At 35.1% G+C, this 19699-nt stretch overlaps 1 protein-coding gene across 1 annotated transcript in view; it reads right to left on the reverse strand.

Annotated features, from left to right (window-relative positions):
• LOC110116328 (inactive poly [ADP-ribose] polymerase RCD1) overlaps positions 1 to 19032 on the reverse strand; it is a 32822-nt gene extending 13790 nt beyond the window's left edge. The window contains exons 1-6 of the mRNA XM_020849872.2: positions 18882 to 19032; positions 11101 to 12282; positions 10721 to 10962; positions 10552 to 10625; positions 9955 to 10137; positions 9767 to 9862 (exon numbers count right to left, since the gene is read on the reverse strand). Coding sequence (XP_020705531.1) covers positions 9767 to 9862; positions 9955 to 10137; positions 10552 to 10625; positions 10721 to 10962; positions 11101 to 12173 — 1668 coding nt within the window. The 5' untranslated portion in view covers positions 12174 to 12282; positions 18882 to 19032. The remainder of the gene's footprint in view (positions 1 to 9766; positions 9863 to 9954; positions 10138 to 10551; positions 10626 to 10720; positions 10963 to 11100; positions 12283 to 18881) is intronic.
• Positions 19033 to 19699: the final 667 nt, after the last annotated feature.

The following is a 19699-nucleotide window of genomic DNA, read 5'->3' on the forward strand; positions in this document are numbered from 1 at the left end:
AAGTGGATTGCATGGGTTAAATTCTGGTCCCTCGAAGGTTACTAAATCTTCTATGTTAAAGGTGGGATTAATGTTAAAACCTTCGGGAAGGTCTAGTACATAAGCATTATTATTCACCTTGAAAATTATCTTGAACGGTCCGGCGCTTCTCGCATGCAACTTCTTTGCGGATCCTGGAGGAAAACGCTCCGGACGGATCCGTACCATTACAAAGTCTCCAGTTTCGAATTCTTTAGCTCTTCTTTTATGATCAGCCATAAATTTATAATTTGCATTACTTTGTTCAATTTTCTTTTTAATTTCTTTATGTAACTCCTGTATATGCGATGCAAATGATGATGCTGACTCAGATGTTCTAACCCTAGTGCTCATGGGAATCAAGTCAATGAGTTGGTTGGGGAGGTATCCGTACACTATTTCAGCAGGTCTTAGACCCGTAGTTCGGTTCAAAGAGTTATTGTAGGCAAATTCAGCTATAGGCAACTTAGAGTCCCAGTCTCGAATGTTTTCTCCTACCAAGGTCCTTAAAAGAATTCCTAAGCTCCTATTTACCACTTCGGTTTGACCGTCGGTTTGGGGGTGAAAGGCGGTAGAGAATTGCAGTTTGGTCCCATTTTATGCCATAATGTCTTCCAAAAATAACTCGTAAATTTTACATCTCGGTCAGACACAATGGTTTTAGGCAGCCCGTGAAGTCTCACAATTTCATCAAAGTACAGTTTGGCTACTCTAGAGGCATCAAAAGTTTTGGAGCACGGGAGAAAATGGGCCATCTTAGAAAACCTATCTACAACTACACAGACTGAGTCATGTTTCATGACGGTCTTGGGTAACCCTAAAACAAAGTCCATGCTGACGTCTTGCCAAGGTTGGTTAGGCACGGGGAGAGGTGTGTAAAGGCCGATGTTTTGTTTCTGTTGTTTGGCCAACTGACAGGTGTGACACAGCCTTACTAATCTACTAACGTCCCTCTTAAGACTCGGCCAGTAAAATCGATTTTCAACAGCCACAATGGTCTTAGCTTGTCCGAAGTGACCCGCTAGACCTCCAGCATGTAATTCCCAGACAAGAAACTCTCAAAGTGAAGTTTTGGGAATACAGAGTTTTTGGGATTTAAATAAGTATCCATCTTCCAGCATAAAATCCCCTACGATACGTTCATCTCCAGTCGCTAACTTAGAGTAGGTTTCTCCAAAATCAGGACAGTCATGGGTAGTCTTCCTTAAGTCGCTCGAAACCTATTACTTCTGTAGTCATCTCCCTGGTAATCATCATTCGACGGCTTAAGGCACCAGCAGCCTTATTTTTCGATCCTGCTTTATATCTAATGGTATACGAGTATTCTTGCAGGAATTCAACCCATCTTCCATGTCGGGCATTCAGTTTCTTCTGTGAATTGATATATCGTAATGCTTCATGGTCTGAAAAGATAACAAATTCTTGAGGAAGCAGGTAATGTCTCCAGTATCTGAGAGACTGAATTATGGCGTAGAATTCCTTATCGTAGGTGGAGTATCGTTGCCTGATGTCATTTAATTTCTCACTGAAGTAGGCAACCGGGTGTCCTTCTTGTGATAATACTCCTCCTATTCCTATGCCAGATGCGTCGCAAGTTACTTCAAAAACTTTCAAAAAGTCGGGTAGACGCATGACTGACGCTTCAACCATTTTTCGTTTTATCTCCTCAAAAGCCTTGGTGGCCGATGTCGTCCAGTTAAATTCCCCTTTCTTCAAACAATCAGTTATGGGACCCACTATGGTGCTAAAATTTCTGATAAATCTTCTATAAAACGTAGCCAATCCGTGAAAACTCCTGACATCTCTAATATTCTTGGGTTCAGGCCATTCATTTATTGCTCGCACTTTTTCGGGGTCAGCAGATATGCCTTGGGAAGAAATAATAAATCCAAGAAATGTTACCTGATTTGTTAGGAAAGTGCACTTCTTAGGATTGGCATACATTTGTTCCTCCTTCAAATTTTCACAAACTTATTTTAGATGATTCAAATGCTGCTCCACCGAACGACTGTAGATCAGGATATCATCGAAGTATACTACAACAAATTTTCCAAGGAAGGGCCTAAGGATCTGAGTCATTAGTCTCATAAAAGTGCTAGGTGCGTTACTCAATCCAAAAGGCATTACAGTCCATTCGTACAACCCATCTTTGGTCTTAAATGCGGTCTTCCATTCGTCTCCTGGGCGTATCCTAATCTGGTGGTAGCCACTTTTAAGATCTATTTTCGAAAAGAGCATGGCTCCAGTCATCATGTCATCTAAACGAGGGATAGGAAAGCAGTACTTAACTGTGATTTTGTTGATAGCATGGCTATCAACACACATTCTCCACGAACTATCCTTCTTAGGGGTAAGAAGGGCAGGGACAGCGCACGGGCTAAGACTTTCCTTAATGAATCCCCGTTGTAGCAACTCGTTCACTTGCTTTTTGAGCTCTTCGTGTTCAGTTGGGTTCATTCGGTAGTGGGGTAGGTTTGGCAAGGAGGCTCCAGGTACTAAGTCAATAAGTCAATAGCGTGTTGAATGTTCCTTAGAGGTGGCAGTTGGTAGGGCAAATCTTCAGGGAAGACATCAGAAAAAGTTTCCAAAAGTGGTCTTACTTCCTCAGGGATTGGTTCTTCTCGATCTACACTCACTTCTCGGGCTACTAACGCGTAAAGAGGGGCTCCCACCTCTAGTTCCATACCGAGATCTTTAGCAGATAATAAATTTAAGCCCGTGTTGGGTTTCAGGGAGCTGGGCTTAACTTCTTCCTTGGTAGACTTAGGTTGAGTGGGTAAGAGTTTAATCTTCTTGCCCTCATGTTCAAACACACAGGTGTTCGATCGGTCATAAATGTGTACATCGTTGTCGAACAACCAAGGGCGGCCAAGGATGATTTGACCCACATCCATTGTCAAAACATCGCACCAGATTTTCTCTTTATATCCAATGAATTCAATAGGAACGAGACTCCTATCTTTAACCTCCAAGGTGGTCGAGTTGATCCAGGCGACTTTGTAGGGGTTCGGATGCGGTGTGGTTTTCAATTGAAGCTTCGAAATCATGGCAGAAGATACGGCATTAATACAACTTCCACTGTCTATTATAACCTTGCAAGAGGGAGACTAGGGCCGGCGGTCAAGAGGGAGACTAGGGCCGGCGGGTTGGGGAAAAGGAAGGGAATCGGATGATGGGGATAGGCCACGAGTCACGGACTCTTCCAATTACTAATGGGTATTGCGTTTCGCCCTCACCTTGGGCTCTCATTCTCCTCTCTAGCTCTCCACAAGAAGAAGAAGAAGAAGACAAGATAACTAAAACAAAATTTCATTCATAATATTCATTAAGCTCAAAACAATACATGAGACCACTATATATAGGTCTAAACTCATACAAAGAGAAAATACGAAATTGCCCTCTGGGCTACAATAACAAAGTAACTCCCCACAGGGGTAAAAATGGAAAGACTGCAAATAAAATAAGATAATAATAAAATACATCATGACATCTAAATCAAAAGTAGAGGCGCTGAATCGTGGCCGTCGATCTGTGGTTTCGCTTGCACATAGCTCTTCAGTTCTACTCTTGAAAGTGCATATTGCATCAATTAAAGATAAGGAAAGAGTGCAAGAAAAGTACAAACTGGTATGATATCAATCTATGTATTCCCAAAACAAAAAAACAAAAAAAAGGAAGAGCAACCATTAAGAATTACAATCCTTACAAAGCTACAAAAATACGAACTGGTAAAAAGAAACAAAGGAAGGACCTCCTCTAGTGATAAGGTGAGTTCCTTCATGAGTTTGTAGTGTGCACAAGTAAAATAGGATAGGGACCAATACAAAGGGTGGGGACACCAAAGGGGGTCTTTGGTTCTACCAAGACTTCTTACAGCTGCTGTCTTCAACCACTTCTTTTACACCCAAGACCTTCAAGAACAACAGCAGTCCACCTATTCCAGCTGATGTTTTAGCACAACACCCACCTTATTGCAATTGCTGTTTTCAAGAAACAGCAAACCTCAGTTCCAGCCACATTCCCAGCATTATTTAGACAAGAAATAGCTTCTTGCAGCTGTTTTGATATCTCCTTTTCATCGTTCTACTATACATTCAATCTTAAAAAATTCCACCCAAAAAAAAATCTTCAACAATTCCACCTTTTTTCGGGCATTGTTTGTCCCAAGAATTACAGTTTTAACGTTCCAAGATCTGCAGTTTCAAGGCCAAACAGCTGTAGGTTTTTTTCAAGACCTGCAGTTTTCGCATGCAACAACATTACAACAATTCCATATGCAATTTTTTCAAGGCCTGCGGATTCTTGCAATCAGCCGGTCCTCCACCTCTTGCAAATTTTCTTTTCAAGACCGCATCAGGTTCTCCGTTACTTTGATCCTCTTACTTATTTTGCATTTCCAAATACATATTTCTACTGGATCCTCTTCTTTACTTGTTACAGGTACCGATTTTTTTCTTCTCAAGAATTGCATATTTCCAATTTCCATCATCTTGAGACCCATCACCATGAAGAATTCTGATTTGGATGACACATTAAGATCCATGCAATCTCATCAAGAATGTCAATTTTCCGAAATTCAAAAATCATTACAACAAGCCGATGTTCAATTTGCTTCTATTGGCTCATCCCTTCAACAAATCCATGCTTTCAAGGATTTAATAGACAAAATACTTGATAGTTTGTGTATTGACCGTCCACATACTCTACTCCAACAAGATACTTACTCTTCCACCGGCATCCTTAGTTCCTCCGACCAAATCCCTTCTCCACAACTGCCACCTGCTTCGACCATTGGTCATCGTATTCATCTTTCATCCTTATCTCAACCAGTTAACATCTGTCCTGGTCATTCTCTACATTTTCATATGAATGCTCTTCATATTTCAAGCCCTTTTTCTATTCAATATTGCTTGTTCATAAATTGGATGGTACCTGACATTTTTGCATTCATTCTAGAATCCTTGAAATACTCAACATTCAAGATATATTTCCTATGCCAATAGTATATTAATTTTTAAATGAAATAGATAGATTTTTTTTCCAAACTTCATTTTCATTTTGCCTCTCAACAAGTTAGGATACATTCTAAAAAAAATATTCATCAAACTATTCATGATAGTCACTTTAAATTTCTCACATTCTTTTTGTCTTTGCCTTCTCTCAACCTTGAAAACAAGGTTATTTTCCATGATGATGGGAGTGTTAGACATCAGCATATTGGATCCAAAATTAGATGTCAAGCATGGGTATAAACATAGCGGGACAACCAACAACTATGAAGCCTACCAAAAAAGAAGGTACAAACACATTCCACAAGCATAAATGACAAATGGGTCCACACATGTAATAATGTATTTGTCTACTCTTTCTCTCAAGTTTGGTTAGATAGATCGGTTCCATATTGTAAACTTGGTCTACACAAGTAGATTCTTAATTTTTGACTTAGACAAATTTTAGACAAATGAAGTAAAATCTTTTAAGATTAAAGGCCAAGCAAAAGAACTTTTCTTTTTTTCTTTTCTCATTCTTACCAAGACATCCTGCCTTATGAAGCATCAAAACATCCATCATGTCATGCTATACACTGCATTGGACGCTACGACACTCTATGATGGCATATCAAAGATGTCATTTGATGTGTATGATATTTGTTTTTTTTTAATAATTTCTAACACTCCTTGGATGCCTCCTGGGGTTTTCCTAAAGACGTCTCACATTTATTGCATACCTCTAAACACATAGTGAATATGTATTAGCGTATATGATCATACTCAACTTATATCATGCATATCATAAAAATTATGATTTATTATATGTGATTCCAAAAAATTACAACATTATGAGTACGATGTTGTAAAAATATATTTACATAAGAAGAAAAATATTTTTTTCATCAACTAGATTTATACTAAAATTTTTTGTTAGCTAAATTTGTACTAAATACCGTTGAACACGTGTCATGCCCTATTGATGACCACATTATCAAAAGCTATGATTAGTACCAAATCTCAAGATGAATTGCAGCAGTTAACCCCAGATATCTGAAAGCCAGCTCAATAACAAAAAATAGGCTAAAAACAAAAATAAAATAAATTTCTAGGAAAAACGAGTATAGATATGTTCACCAATCAACTAAAAACATAAGTAGCTTAGCCAGTAACTTCAACAATGTCTTAACACCAAAATAAACTTGTTTATAAAAAATCAAACTCTCAGTGTAAGAACCAGAAAAATTCTGAAAGAAAGAAAGAAAAAAAAACTAAATTTCTTTTTGAACTGGAGCATTGCGGCATTGAGCTTGTAAATGCTGCGGCACTGCGCCTGTGAGTGCAGCGGGGTCAGAAGTTGCCGCCGCAACATTGAAGGTTCTATTCTACAATAATTCTATATTCAACATGCAGCACTGCAGCGTTAGGTGGTGACGCTGCGATGCTACGATTTTTTTTTCTCACTACTCGCCTCTCTCGCTCCACTAGCACCGGCTTTGTAGTGGAAGGAAGTAGGAACAAGAAAAAGGGAGAGGAAAAAAAGAGAGAGCAAGGGAAAATCCGTATTCTGGTCACCGATTCATTTAGCCATTTTTGTAAAAATTTCTCAAATTGCGGTAGGCGACTTTTATCCTATTCCAGTTTTTAAAGATTTTAATTTCAACCGTTCAATTTGTTCCAAATTGATTTTATTACATTTTCTACGGATTTAGTGAACTTCCACCGTATATTTTTTTGTAAGTCGTAATACTAATTATTATGGACATTTTGACAGGTTGATTGTATAATTTCACCAAGTACAATGGAAAATATTATATTTTGTATGATTTGCACATAATAGTAATTTTAGTATTTTAATATAAAATTATTAATACATGCATAGTGGATGAATATGGACATGTGATTGTATAATAGCTAATTGTTATTATTTTTGTAATAATATATGTGAAGATAAATAAATATTGGTTATTTACTAACGTTGGTTGGAGACTGTATAACCTGTAGGTCCTGTACAGCACAATGGATCATCCAGCTTCTCATTAAATATTGTTATTTGGTGTTATCCTCTATTAATTCATATAATTCACACATTGAGAGTTATAAGTAGTTAATTACTGTACCGATAGGTAAAAAGTGACAACTCTGTTTATTGAGACAATGATTATTGACTTACTAACTATTGAAAAAACACCATGTAAGTCAAAACTCCTTATTCGTTTAGTGTGATTACTAGAATGCATGTTACTGCACTGCTTCAATTATGTTGTTCTACTTATTATTGTTATTATCATTAATTCATTGTTTATTGTTTCACTGTCACTAGCACGTGATTTCTATTACTGAGCATGTGATATTGAATACTAAATTACTAATTTCATACTGATATACAATAGTTAAACAACATGTGTATACAGATTTGATAGTATTGCATTATTATATATTCTTACAGTCTTCATAGATACTTCAATTTTACCGACCTACATGATTTCTTTATTGATCGGATAGCACTATCATGACGTATAATTTAAAAATGATTGTTTATACTTTATTATTTCAACATCCGCACCGGTTTATAGATTTTACTCTTTTGTGCAACACTATTTTACTAGCCTCCATACCATACGGATTTATTATTTTACAGGTCTTACAATTACTGCATGTGTTTTACTCTTTATGTACGGATTCGTGATCATATTGATTGCTACTATTATAAATTAACTGACGACATACATATTGTTTTTTTACCGTGCTTTGAGTTCAGTTATAAGATTTATTGACCAATTGAGCCTTTTAGCTTATATATCTAGTTTAAATAATTTCAGGTCAAGGAAGATGATCGAAAGTGTGAGACTGATTAGTTACAGGAATCCTCAGGTTTTATTGTAGTTTGTTTCTTTTTTTCTTTATATATTCTTTTGTACTCATAAGTAAAAGGGGTGTTACATTTTTATGATTCTTGGATACAACAACAACATCATCAAGCCTTTGTCCCACTACGTGGGGTCGGCAACATGAATCCTTTTTCGCCATTGTGTCATGTTAAAAGTCAAATTCTCATTTAAATCATTTATACATGAATCCTTTTTCGCTATTGTGTCCTATTATTTTATGATTCTTGGATATTGTATATAATTTTTGGAGATTTAATACACACACACACACACACACACACACACACACACACACACACACACACACACACACACACACACACACACACACACACACACACACACACACACACACACACACACACACACACACACACACACACACACACACACACACACACACACACACACACACACACACACACACACACACACACACACACACACACACACACACACACACACACACACACACACACACACACACACACACACACAAAAAAGTGACAACTCTGTTTATTGAGACAATGATTATTGACTTACTAACTATTGAAAAAACACCACGTAAGTCAAAACTCCTTATTTGTTTAGTGTGATTACTAGAATGCATGTTACTGCACTGCTTCCATTATGTTGTTCTACTTATTATTGTTATTATCATTAATTCATTGTTTATTGTTTCACTGTCATTAGCACGTGATTTCTATTATTGAGCATGTGATATTGAATACTAAATTACTAATTTCATACTGATATACAATAGTTAAACAACATGTGTATACGGATTTGATAGTACTGTACTATTATATATTCCGACAGTCTTCATAGATACTTCAATTTTACCGACCTACATGATTTCTTTATTGATCGGATAGCACTATCATGACGTATAATTTAAAAATGATTGTTTATACTTTATTATTTCAACATCTACTATTTTACTAGCTTACATTGTTTATACTTTATTATTTCAACATCCGCACCGGTTATAGATTTTACTCTTTTGTGCAACACTATTTTACTAGCTTCCATACCATACGGATTTATTATTTTACAGGTCTTATTCACACACACACTCACACACACACACAAATCATTTATACTTTATTATTTCAACATCTACTATTTTACTAGCTTCCATTGTTTATACTTTATTATTTCAACATCCGCACCGGTTTATAGATTTAACTCTTTTGTGCAACACTATTTTACTAGCTTCCATACCATACGGATTTATTATTTTACAGGTCTTATTCACACACACACACACATATATATATATTTATATAGATAGCTCTAGTTATTATTATTATAAAAGATAAAATAAATAATTCTTCCGAATTAGATTTTGGGGTGTGACACAAAGCATTGTGCCTTCAACAACATCATCATCAAGCATTATCCCACTACGTGGAGTCGGCTGCATGAATCATTTTTACCCATTATCATGTTAAGAGTCAAATTCTCATTTCGATCTAATAAAAAATATCATTTCTATTATTTTCCAACCAAGTCTTTTTAGATCTAATTTTATCTTTTTTTAACATGGGCCAAATTTAATGCATCTACTCTCCTAACCGGGTCATCAGAAGGCCGAAGTTTTATGTGTCAGGGTTGTGCCTTCAAAGAAATTAACTTTCAGGACAACATTTTATACTTTTAATAGAAAATATGTAGAAATTACTACTACATGAAATACGTAATATACTAATAAATAGTAATGCCAGTTGATCTGCAAAACTGAAGGCCTTCAAATGCAAATTGGATCCCTTATGTGCGTGTATGCAAGGGAAAAGTGAGCAAGAAATCATGCTCAAACGAAGTCACAGCATTAAAAGGGAGGAGTGAGATAAAACAGAAACATCTCACCTTGCGCTGAAGCCTCATTATAGTAGATATCAAAAGTTTATCACCAATGATGTGCCTCAACCTCTTAACCAGATCGAGCCTAGATATTTGTCTCTTCTGATAAAATGAAAAATAGGAAGATAATCAAATGAGCTTAACTTTCGAAAGGTACAAGCATAAACAAAAAAGATAGATGTCTTAAAAAGAACCTTGAATTCTTCATAATGTTTATTAACAAGATCCATATCTTGAGAAGAAACTTTGGTTGAAATTGCAGCGAACAACATAGAAAAGGGCATCCATGGCGATGTTGGTTTTGGATCTCTACCAAAAGAATCAGATATACCATGTACATTGTTGGCTGATCTAAGTGTCGGGTTATCATTCCCTACCTGAATGTTTAAACAAGAACATCATAGGCCATCATTCTTTAATTTTATCAAAAACTAAATTCTAGCTTGACATATTAAATTAAAACGTCAAAAATAGATGAAACCAAAACAAATAAATTACCAACACATGGACCAGCGAAATGACCAAACCTAAACTTTAAAACTACTAAACATATAATATACCAACTATAAACCCAAGCAACCAATTCAAATTACAAACCAAAGAACTTTAAATTTTGAATTGGATCACATTTCGTGAATAACAAAAACTAAATAAGAAAATCAATTGTAATATTTAAAAAAAAAACATTTACAAAAAATCAGTTATAGTATAGGTAATCTAAGTAATCATTGTATATTTTAAAAAAAACTATTTCCTGAAAAAAAAATAAAAAAGAAAGTTAAAAGGAGCACCTTAATCGGTGGAACAGGAGAAGTACCATCAGTAATTGTGGAATTAATTGTCCTTTCTTTTCCAAAAATAAACTCTGAATCCAAGATAAGCGTCAACAGTTCCATAGCCAACTTGCCAAAACCTTACAAATACTAAAATAGAAATGTCAAATGACCAAATAAGAACTACCTCTAGCTTCAGAAGGTAACTTGAAAGTCACAACATATTCTAGGTAGATGTGAGTATGCATATTCTTATCCCATACGACATAATGCTTTGGTGCTGTAAGATCATCCACGCCACTATCAAAATTCTCACTACTGGGCTGAAATTGTGTGGACCCAGGATGAACAACTTCCACATTGCCCATAATGATGCGGCATAGCATCATATAAGACAATCCATTTTCGTCAACATCTGAATAGCTAGCACTGAATGAAGATATTATAAGCTTACATGCATAAAAACAAAGTACATATAGCATATTTTCACTCCCTGGGCATGGATTGAAGGTTTTGACAACCCACAATGAACAATTCCTATTATGACCAATAGAAAAAAAACCTCACCAGACATTGGAGCAGTTTACTGGAGCAAGATGAATGCCCAGTCCATATGTAGTACCACGAACTGGCTTTTCAAATCTCCTTGCCCCTCGCAACAAGATGTCTTCCACAGCAGACTTGCTGGCAGGCAACCATGCATACCGTACATTAGCACTACCACCGCGAAGACTCTTTACGATCTCAACCTGCTTCTGGAAAGTTTGCAAACAAACTTCTCCAAATGTATTATCAGTAGGTGTCCTTGAGATGCTAACTACATCATTGGCCTTAACATGTGGGTAGATTCCACACAGAAAAAGACTCTGGATGGAACCCAAGATATCTGAAATATAATCTGCTCCAGTTTTTTTCGCCTGCACGGACCCTGAATATGATACATTTGCTGAATACAAAGAGCACGGTTCATTCTCTCCTATTACACTAACAGGATCAACATCCTTGACCTTTTCATCGTCATGAGGGCGTCCTATATTTGAACTTTCAGAAGCACTTGAAAAGACCACACCGTGATCCATTTCTCCTGATCCATCTAGCATACTAGAAACATAAACATTTCTCCCCTCGAAGAATCCACGTGCAACACAAGATTCCTGATAAATTTCTGGAAAGAAACATTTGCCATGCTCATCAATCCAAGCAATAGGCTTGCTAAGACCTGTTTTTGTATCTATATGAAGCATATGGACAAAATCCAACAAAATCTGTTGGTTTATATGTGTAATCTCAATTATAGCCTTCTTTGCTTGGAAATCTTCACGCAACAGGTGAGTGATCTCAGCAGTGAAATCCTTCCATTCACCGTCATGGTAAAACAACAACCGCTGGGGCAAGCCACTCTTCATGAAGTTACGATAATTTCTGACAGTAAGATTGTTGGGATGTAGGAACTTCTGAGCATCACAATTACAAGCTTTAACCATATTGCGACATGATAAAGGCAGCTGGGCAACTCCAGATTGAACAGCCAACCTACTGCCAACACAAGTAAAATGTGGGGAAGAGGGCAGTCTCTTCCTCTCAAAATTGTTAAGTCCAGAATTATGCAGCACCTTCGCATTTTTTCCTTCCATTTCCATTAACAAAAAAGCTAAATACTATATACCCAGTAAGCTTGCCTACAGTTATTTACAAATACGTCAAGAATATCCATAAGAACTCATGTTCACCATTATCTTCTCAGCTACCCTGAACAGCAAAATAATGGACAAAACAAACTAAGCAGAAAAACAATATCATCGCATTGGATTGTTAACGTAACAGATAGTAGAACGAAGCACTTTAGAAAGATGGAATGGATAAAATCCAAGTCAATGAAACAAAACCCATCAAATAGCACCTTATAATTAATATAAAGTTTAAATAAGTTACGCATGAGAACACACCAGACAGCAAAAGCGCCAAAGTTGAAATAGAAATTAAAAAAAGAGAAAAGGACCAAAATGGTCCCTCAACTCTTTGTAAGAGACCAAAATAATCCTCAACTCTTTTGAGGAACCATTTTGATCTCTCAACTCGTTTAAAGGGACATTTTTTATCTTAACATACAATGTTGGAGTTAATGGTGTTAAATGTAATAATATTTTTGAATTTTTTTAATTAAATATAATTTTCAAGCAATTATCATTTTTCCTAAAAAATTTTATTAAACGTTTCATCAATAAAATAACAATAATAATAATAATAATTTTAGTTTTAATTTCTAAAAATTTAGTCATTTTTTATAAAATAACTTACCAGACATTTGTAAGAGAATGTACCGTGGTGTCTGCTTTTTATTGATAATATTCTTCTTATTGATAAGACTAGTGAGGGAATTGAAGGAAAATTTGAGTTATGAAGCTAAACCTTAGAGTTTAAAGGTTTTCGTTTGAGTAAATCAAAAAACCAAATATGTGTAGTGTAATTTGGAAGTAATAGATTTAGTGAGGGAATTGTGCCTTTGGGTGATCAAATCATTAAAAAGAGTACACATTTTAGATATTTTGGGTTTATTATTCAAAATGGTGGTGTAATAGATGGTAATATTATTAGTAGAATTCAAGTTGGATGGTTAAAGTGGAGGAATGTAATGGGATGTTGTGTGATAGAAAAATACCTCTCAAACTTACGGGAAAGTTCTATAAGATGGTGGTCAGGCTTGTAATGCTTTATGATGCAAAATGTTGTCCATTAAAATAGAAGCAAAAAATTAAGTTGTGTTGCAGAGATGAGGATGCTCGGATGGATGAGCGGATTTACTCTTAGAGACATAATGCGAAAAGAGTATATACGTGAAAAGGTTGGAGTAGCTCCAGTAGCTAAATAAGATTAGAAAGAGTCGTCTTATATGGTTTGATCATATAAAATGTCGGCCTTCCAATGACCTAGTTAGGAGAGTAGATGTATTAGATCTAGCCTACGTTAAAAAAGTTAGCTAGACCTAAAAAAACTTGGTTAGAAAGTATTAAAAATGACTTTTTTTATTAATCTAAATGAGAATTTGACTCTTAATAGGATGCAATGGAAAAGGATTCATGTAATCGACCCCACATAGTTGGATAAAAGTTTGATGTTGTTTTTATTGTTGTTGTAGATAATAACACTGTCTTTTCTAACATATGAATACATTAAAAAGACGATCAAGCTTATCCAGATGTTGTTTGTATATTTAAATATATAACACAACTACAAAAAAATTGACGAAGTTTTGAGAAAAAATTATTTGAGGAAAAAATTCAATAAAATATTTCAAGAGACTTCCAAAATCAATCACTCTTAAGGCTGTTTTATTAATTAGATATGTTGAGGTTAGGACAACTTCTCCCAAATATTCTTTGTGAACTTGATTTTGAAAGAGGAGTAAATATTGACTTCTACAAAGTGCCACTTTTTTCTTTCTTCCATCCTATTGTGTTGTGGGTTGTAAGGTTAATAGGATTGCTGAATATGTTCATTTTCAAGTAAAAAAAATATAAATTCGGATTAAAATAAACTCATGAATTACCAATCTAGATTATTTTAATACTCACACTAAATTCATTTTCCATCATAACAATAAAAATTAGAAGAATATGATTAATATTAGACCTTTATTTGATAAGATATACTAATGTCTTTCAAGTGTGATCAATGAATGTGTAAAATCCTTTAGCTTCAATAATAGTAATGATTTTATAATGTTTCTAATTATCGGAATGAATTATCATGAAAGGAGTAGAAGACCTAATTTTGCTTTCAAGAAAGAAAACTCTATAATGTTTGGCAAAAAATAAATTTCTATAATGTTAGGCAATTTCAAACTCTCACTATGAAAACTTTCTAAGGCTGGCTCAGAGGCATAATGTGCCATTGATTCAATGATTCAAGACAAAATCCCAAATTCATTTCAAAGAAGAAAGCATCTTGGAGCATAAGAATGGATATAATTTGGAGCGCCTGGGCACTCCTTAAGAATGCAATTCATATCGAACATTTGAGTTGAGGCAGCTCTCAAAAGTTATTATTGAGGCTAACATCCATGTAGTAGAGGGTATTTTGACATATTTATGAGATGCCTCAAGTTACAAAGCATGAGTTTTCCTAGGCTCCATGTTGGAATGTAACTGATTCAAAGGAAGGAAGACTTTCTTTGTTTTGCCCATTCTAGTGAGTAATTGGTTCGCACAAAAAAGGCGAGTTCTGATTTTAGCAAAAGATGGGGACTACAACCTAAGAGAAGGCCCACAAATAAATCAAGGTGTTTTGGCAGGACTTATAAGTGTTTGTCATGGCCTAAAAATTAATTTGAGCCTGCAAATGGGTTTGCATATTTGAATTTGATAGAGATGACCCAAGATTTTTAGTTTGTTTATTCAATACAGGCGAACCAAAAATGTTTTGGTCAGGGTATTATATCAAAATAACTTAAAAAATAAAAATTTACGAAACAAAACCAAAAAAAGCACACAATTTGTATTTCTAATGAATAAGAACTTTCAGATTTACATCATTATGCTATGCTTGAAAATTTTTGGCTCCAAAGAATTAACTATTTGGTATTTGTCATGTAAATCTAAGTAAATATGTTGTGCTTCCTGCAAGGCAATCCAGAATTGAAATAAGTAAAATCTAAAGGCACTATGAATCTCTAAAATCCATCATCAATAGTGGACGCAATCTTTGTATAAAAGATGGCTTTAAGGACAATTGATCAAATACCTCTAGTAAGGTGGCGATAAAAAGCATAGTTTCGAAAACCCGACCGGACTGGCCGGTTCTACCAGCTCAACTGTGAATCGTCCTTATGGCCGGTTTGGTCCTCATGAAAAACCGGTAAAGCATCAAACCAGTGAGAACCGGTTTGAACTGTCGGTTCAACATGCCAACTATTGAAACGGTCCAGGTTTTTAAAAAGCAATCAGTTCAATTCATAATTTATTTAAATAATTTAATTTAAAGTTTTATTAAATAATAAATTAATTTAAATATAACACATTTATTTAATAATATCCAAAAATTGTAAATGATCATATATCAAGAACTAACAAATCATACTCACATAGTTCCACCACCTGCGAACTCTTAACCCATGAATACAAGAAAAGTTATATAAACAACACAATGCAAACCTCCCATGTGATGTGGGACTAAATAACTAGTTAAAATTTCTACAATGTGTGCATGGTGGATTGCTTCCATAAGCATTTTTTGAAAAAAAAACTGTACAAAATATTCAAATAAAAAATAATTATAATATTTTTTAAGTTCTTAAATTTATAATTATTTTTGTATTAAATAAATCTTAAACATATTATTTTAAAAATAGTCATAACGACGACATACTTAAACATATTATTTTAAAAATAGTCATAACGACGACATAAATTAATCAAAATATCAAAATAAAAATGTATGCATTTAATACCCTGATCAAACCATTGAACCTTGAACCTTTCACTTTTCAAGTTCTATCTCTAGTCTAATTTTTACCACCTTGATAAAAAAGTAAATAATCCATGATATTGTTAGTACAATCACAAAATAAAATCAAAATAAATGCATTTATGTATAAAGTAATGACAAAACTTTCAAATATTTCAATTTTAGAGGTAATGGTCCAAATGTGTTATATGATTTTACATAGTTCTATCTTTCTCACATCTTTCTCACAGTTAACTTCTTAAAGGTCATCATAGAAAGTATTTCTAAATATAGAAGTACAATTACTTCATCTCTTGGTTTGAATTTTACGTCTCTCTTGTTCACATCAACAATAGACATATAATTACCATAATTAGCAATTAATTTTCAATGAATTTTTTTCATGCAAAACACAGAAATAATATGAAATAACTAATAAATATACTAAAATGTCAAGAAGCATCCTGCAAGATACTAAGAATATACTAATAATGATTTATAATCCATTCCTAAATGATGAGATAAGAAAATTAAAAATATACAATCCACATAAATATGGTATGTCTACATAAATTAACCTCTTTAAGAAGGTTATTCCAAGTAGCTGAAATATTATTAAAATTATTGTTGCTCCTTTAAAGCTGTCCAGATGAATGAAAAAGTTGAATATCTTATTTACATTAGGGGCATCACTATTTGCAACTTCTTAGAAATGTTGACATAACCAAACTTTCTCCATAAGATTCTCTTTATGAGTTTAGGAATAAAAAATCATTTTAAAAAATAATTTCAATTTGATTAGTATAAATAACTTCACTAGAATTTTTATCAGGAGTTTGATAAAGTTGTTCAATTATTTCTCATCATTAGTAGGCAAAAGTTCACATTCATTCAAAATACCCTTTATCAATTTGCTTAGTTGATTTAACTGGCATGATTTGCTCACTCCAAATTCAGGAATAGATAGAATATCTTTTAAAAGCTCGGGTTCACATTCAAGAGATTCTATGAAAAGTTCAGGTTCACATTTAGAATTAAATTTATATTTAAATAGCAACCCAAGTTTAAATATGATTCAATTTCAATTCCAAGTTTAGTTCTTAAACAGGGCTTAGATTAAGAATTGATATCAAGTTCAAACTGAATTAGAAAGTCATATTACAAATCTTACTCAAGTATAACTTCATGTTCATGAATAGTATCTAATGTAGGTGCATGTTTACATTCAACAAAATTGCATGTAGGTTTGCATTATAACAACAAATCTCCTCGCCCAAAACATCTATGATGTCTCTTGGTGTAGTATTAGTCAAGCCCATTGCAAATCCTTCTGAACATGCCTTCCAATGCATACTTATGACAAAATTTTGTTTACCAACTTGTTGTGGCCTATCAGCCACTGCATTTGCTTCCTTCATTTATGTCATACTCAATCGAGACCAAGGGTACCTCCATCAAAACATCAGTCTCACCAACACTGAGCTCTCCACCTTTCTCATCAAGTTAAGCATCCAAAACAACCCCAATTAATTCTCATGCCCTTCCATTATAGCCATTACTCATGCTACGAGTTTCACCTGTGTTGCTCGTTCACGCAACTTGTGTCAAACATTGCACAAAAAGAACATCAAGGGTTGGTGATCACCCTTGCCATCCCCACCATATGAGCTCATCTTGCCCTCATCTCTTGGATTCAAAAACTTCTCATCATGGCAATCGAGAGGAAGCTGCTTTCTCATGCCAATGAGGCTAGGCGCGCCTCAAACAAACTGAGGTGCACGCCTCACAAATAAGCTCGAGGTGTATGCCTCGAGGCGTTTTTCACAAAATTGCACTGAGGCGAGCCCTTCGGGCACCTCAAATTGCGCGGTTTTAAACAATAGATGTAGAATCATTAAGTAAACAAGAACAGGTAGAACATCAAACAACTGGTATACCTTACAAACTAAATGAGAAAAAAGTCATAACAAGAACACCATAGTTGCAAGAAACATTGGAAAGCAACAATATGGATAAAATAAGTTCAACATATCAAGTATGAAAAGTAAACCAGTATCACCTCAAAATCATCAGAATCAAATACACCAAATGAAGCACTACAAAGATCATGAAACACAAGCCTACATTTTTGAGAATGACAACTACATCATAAACATCGACAGCGGTGTTTCTGCTTAATGCCAATTATCAGCAGCACAATCGCTTCTATAATACGGGCAAAAAAGAACAATGGGGGCAAAAGAAAATGATGATGCGAATGGAAAATAGATACATTTCAAAAAAAGACACCTACTTACTCCAGTTTGCAATCATAAGCCCTAACCTTCGAGGCAAAATTATATTTCCGACCCAACAAAGAAATTTCACATTCCAGCCTTCCAATACGCGCAACTTGCCACAATTCTAACAACCCCAGGTAAAGTATCGGCCAACAAAACAACTCATGCAACAGCCTCCAATATAATACTGTAAAAATGCTCCAACAGAACAACAAGAAAAACAAATGCATACCTATAATCCACGTTTTCAACACTCTAAGCCGCCCATGCAGCACTCTCGCCCACATGCACCAAAAAAATCCATATAGGATAAACCCACTGCTCGGTTACCCCACTCCACGCCACTCGAACTATTAACCACTGCAGCGAAGGAACACCTTAAACCTCACGGGGCTCACAATGACCAAAATCATGCCCCTCAATCGACGGATTCGTCAACAAATATAAACAGCTCTAGTCAATCAACCAAAAGGCTACCGATCTAACCAAGACTTACCGGAAAATACAGCGCCCCTACTCCTCTGTCAAAGAAATATAGACGAAATACATAGACGGAAACATAAAAATAATCTGAGCTACGAAAAGGGATGCGATCGAAAGGGAGGAGCTCAGCGGAGGCTATTATACCTCAAGCCGCTCGAGGCTGGATGCTTCAAACCTGCGAGTGAGTGGCCTCCTCCCTCATCTCAGTGGACATCTCAGTGACGGTCTCAGACGAAATCCCAAATCCTCGATCGCAAGAGTGTGGCGGAGATCGTCGGCAGTGCAGCAACCGGGCACAAATGCTGTGGGCCCAAGAAAAGGACACCAACTTCATCATCTGACGGCAAATACGCTTCCGGGTCAAATGGAGGAGGTGATCATACCGTTCATCTTCGGTGATATTTTCATGTGGGGTCATGTCTATTACGGGGAGCAGGGGGTGCACGAACGTTTAACCGACACGTGGAGGTTTCGTCGTTGAAGTGAAGGGGAACAGCGAAAGTTGGGACGATTATTTTTTACCACATTTAAGTCAATTAAACAAATACATAATAGATAATAATTAAAGCTCTCAATTAATAAATTAAAATAATATGAAAAAAAAATTATATAATATGATAGTAACAACATCATCAAATACAAAGCTGACTTTAGTCTATTTGTTGGAAGTTTTAACTATCAATTATGAGTTTTGATTTTGAGTCTTATATATGTATTTTATGTGAGTTTTACTTAATTGACTTAAATGACCCACAAAAAAAAATAACATCGTCAACTTAGATCTACTATATTAATTATTTTCTCCATTATATTCTCATAAAAGTCAAATTATCACTAATTGAGCATAATCATCTTTGTAACACTTAACTTAAGTTTATGCTTCTCTTTTAATGATCAATATTTTATGTCATAAAGTAGTACATGTCTTGCAACCATCTTATACAATTTTCTCTTAAGTTTGA

This window comes from Dendrobium catenatum, unplaced genomic scaffold (assembly GCF_001605985.2).
Source record: "Dendrobium catenatum unplaced genomic scaffold, ASM160598v2 fragScaff_scaffold_601, whole genome shotgun sequence".
NCBI classification, from domain to species: Eukaryota; Viridiplantae; Streptophyta; class Magnoliopsida; order Asparagales; family Orchidaceae; genus Dendrobium; species Dendrobium catenatum.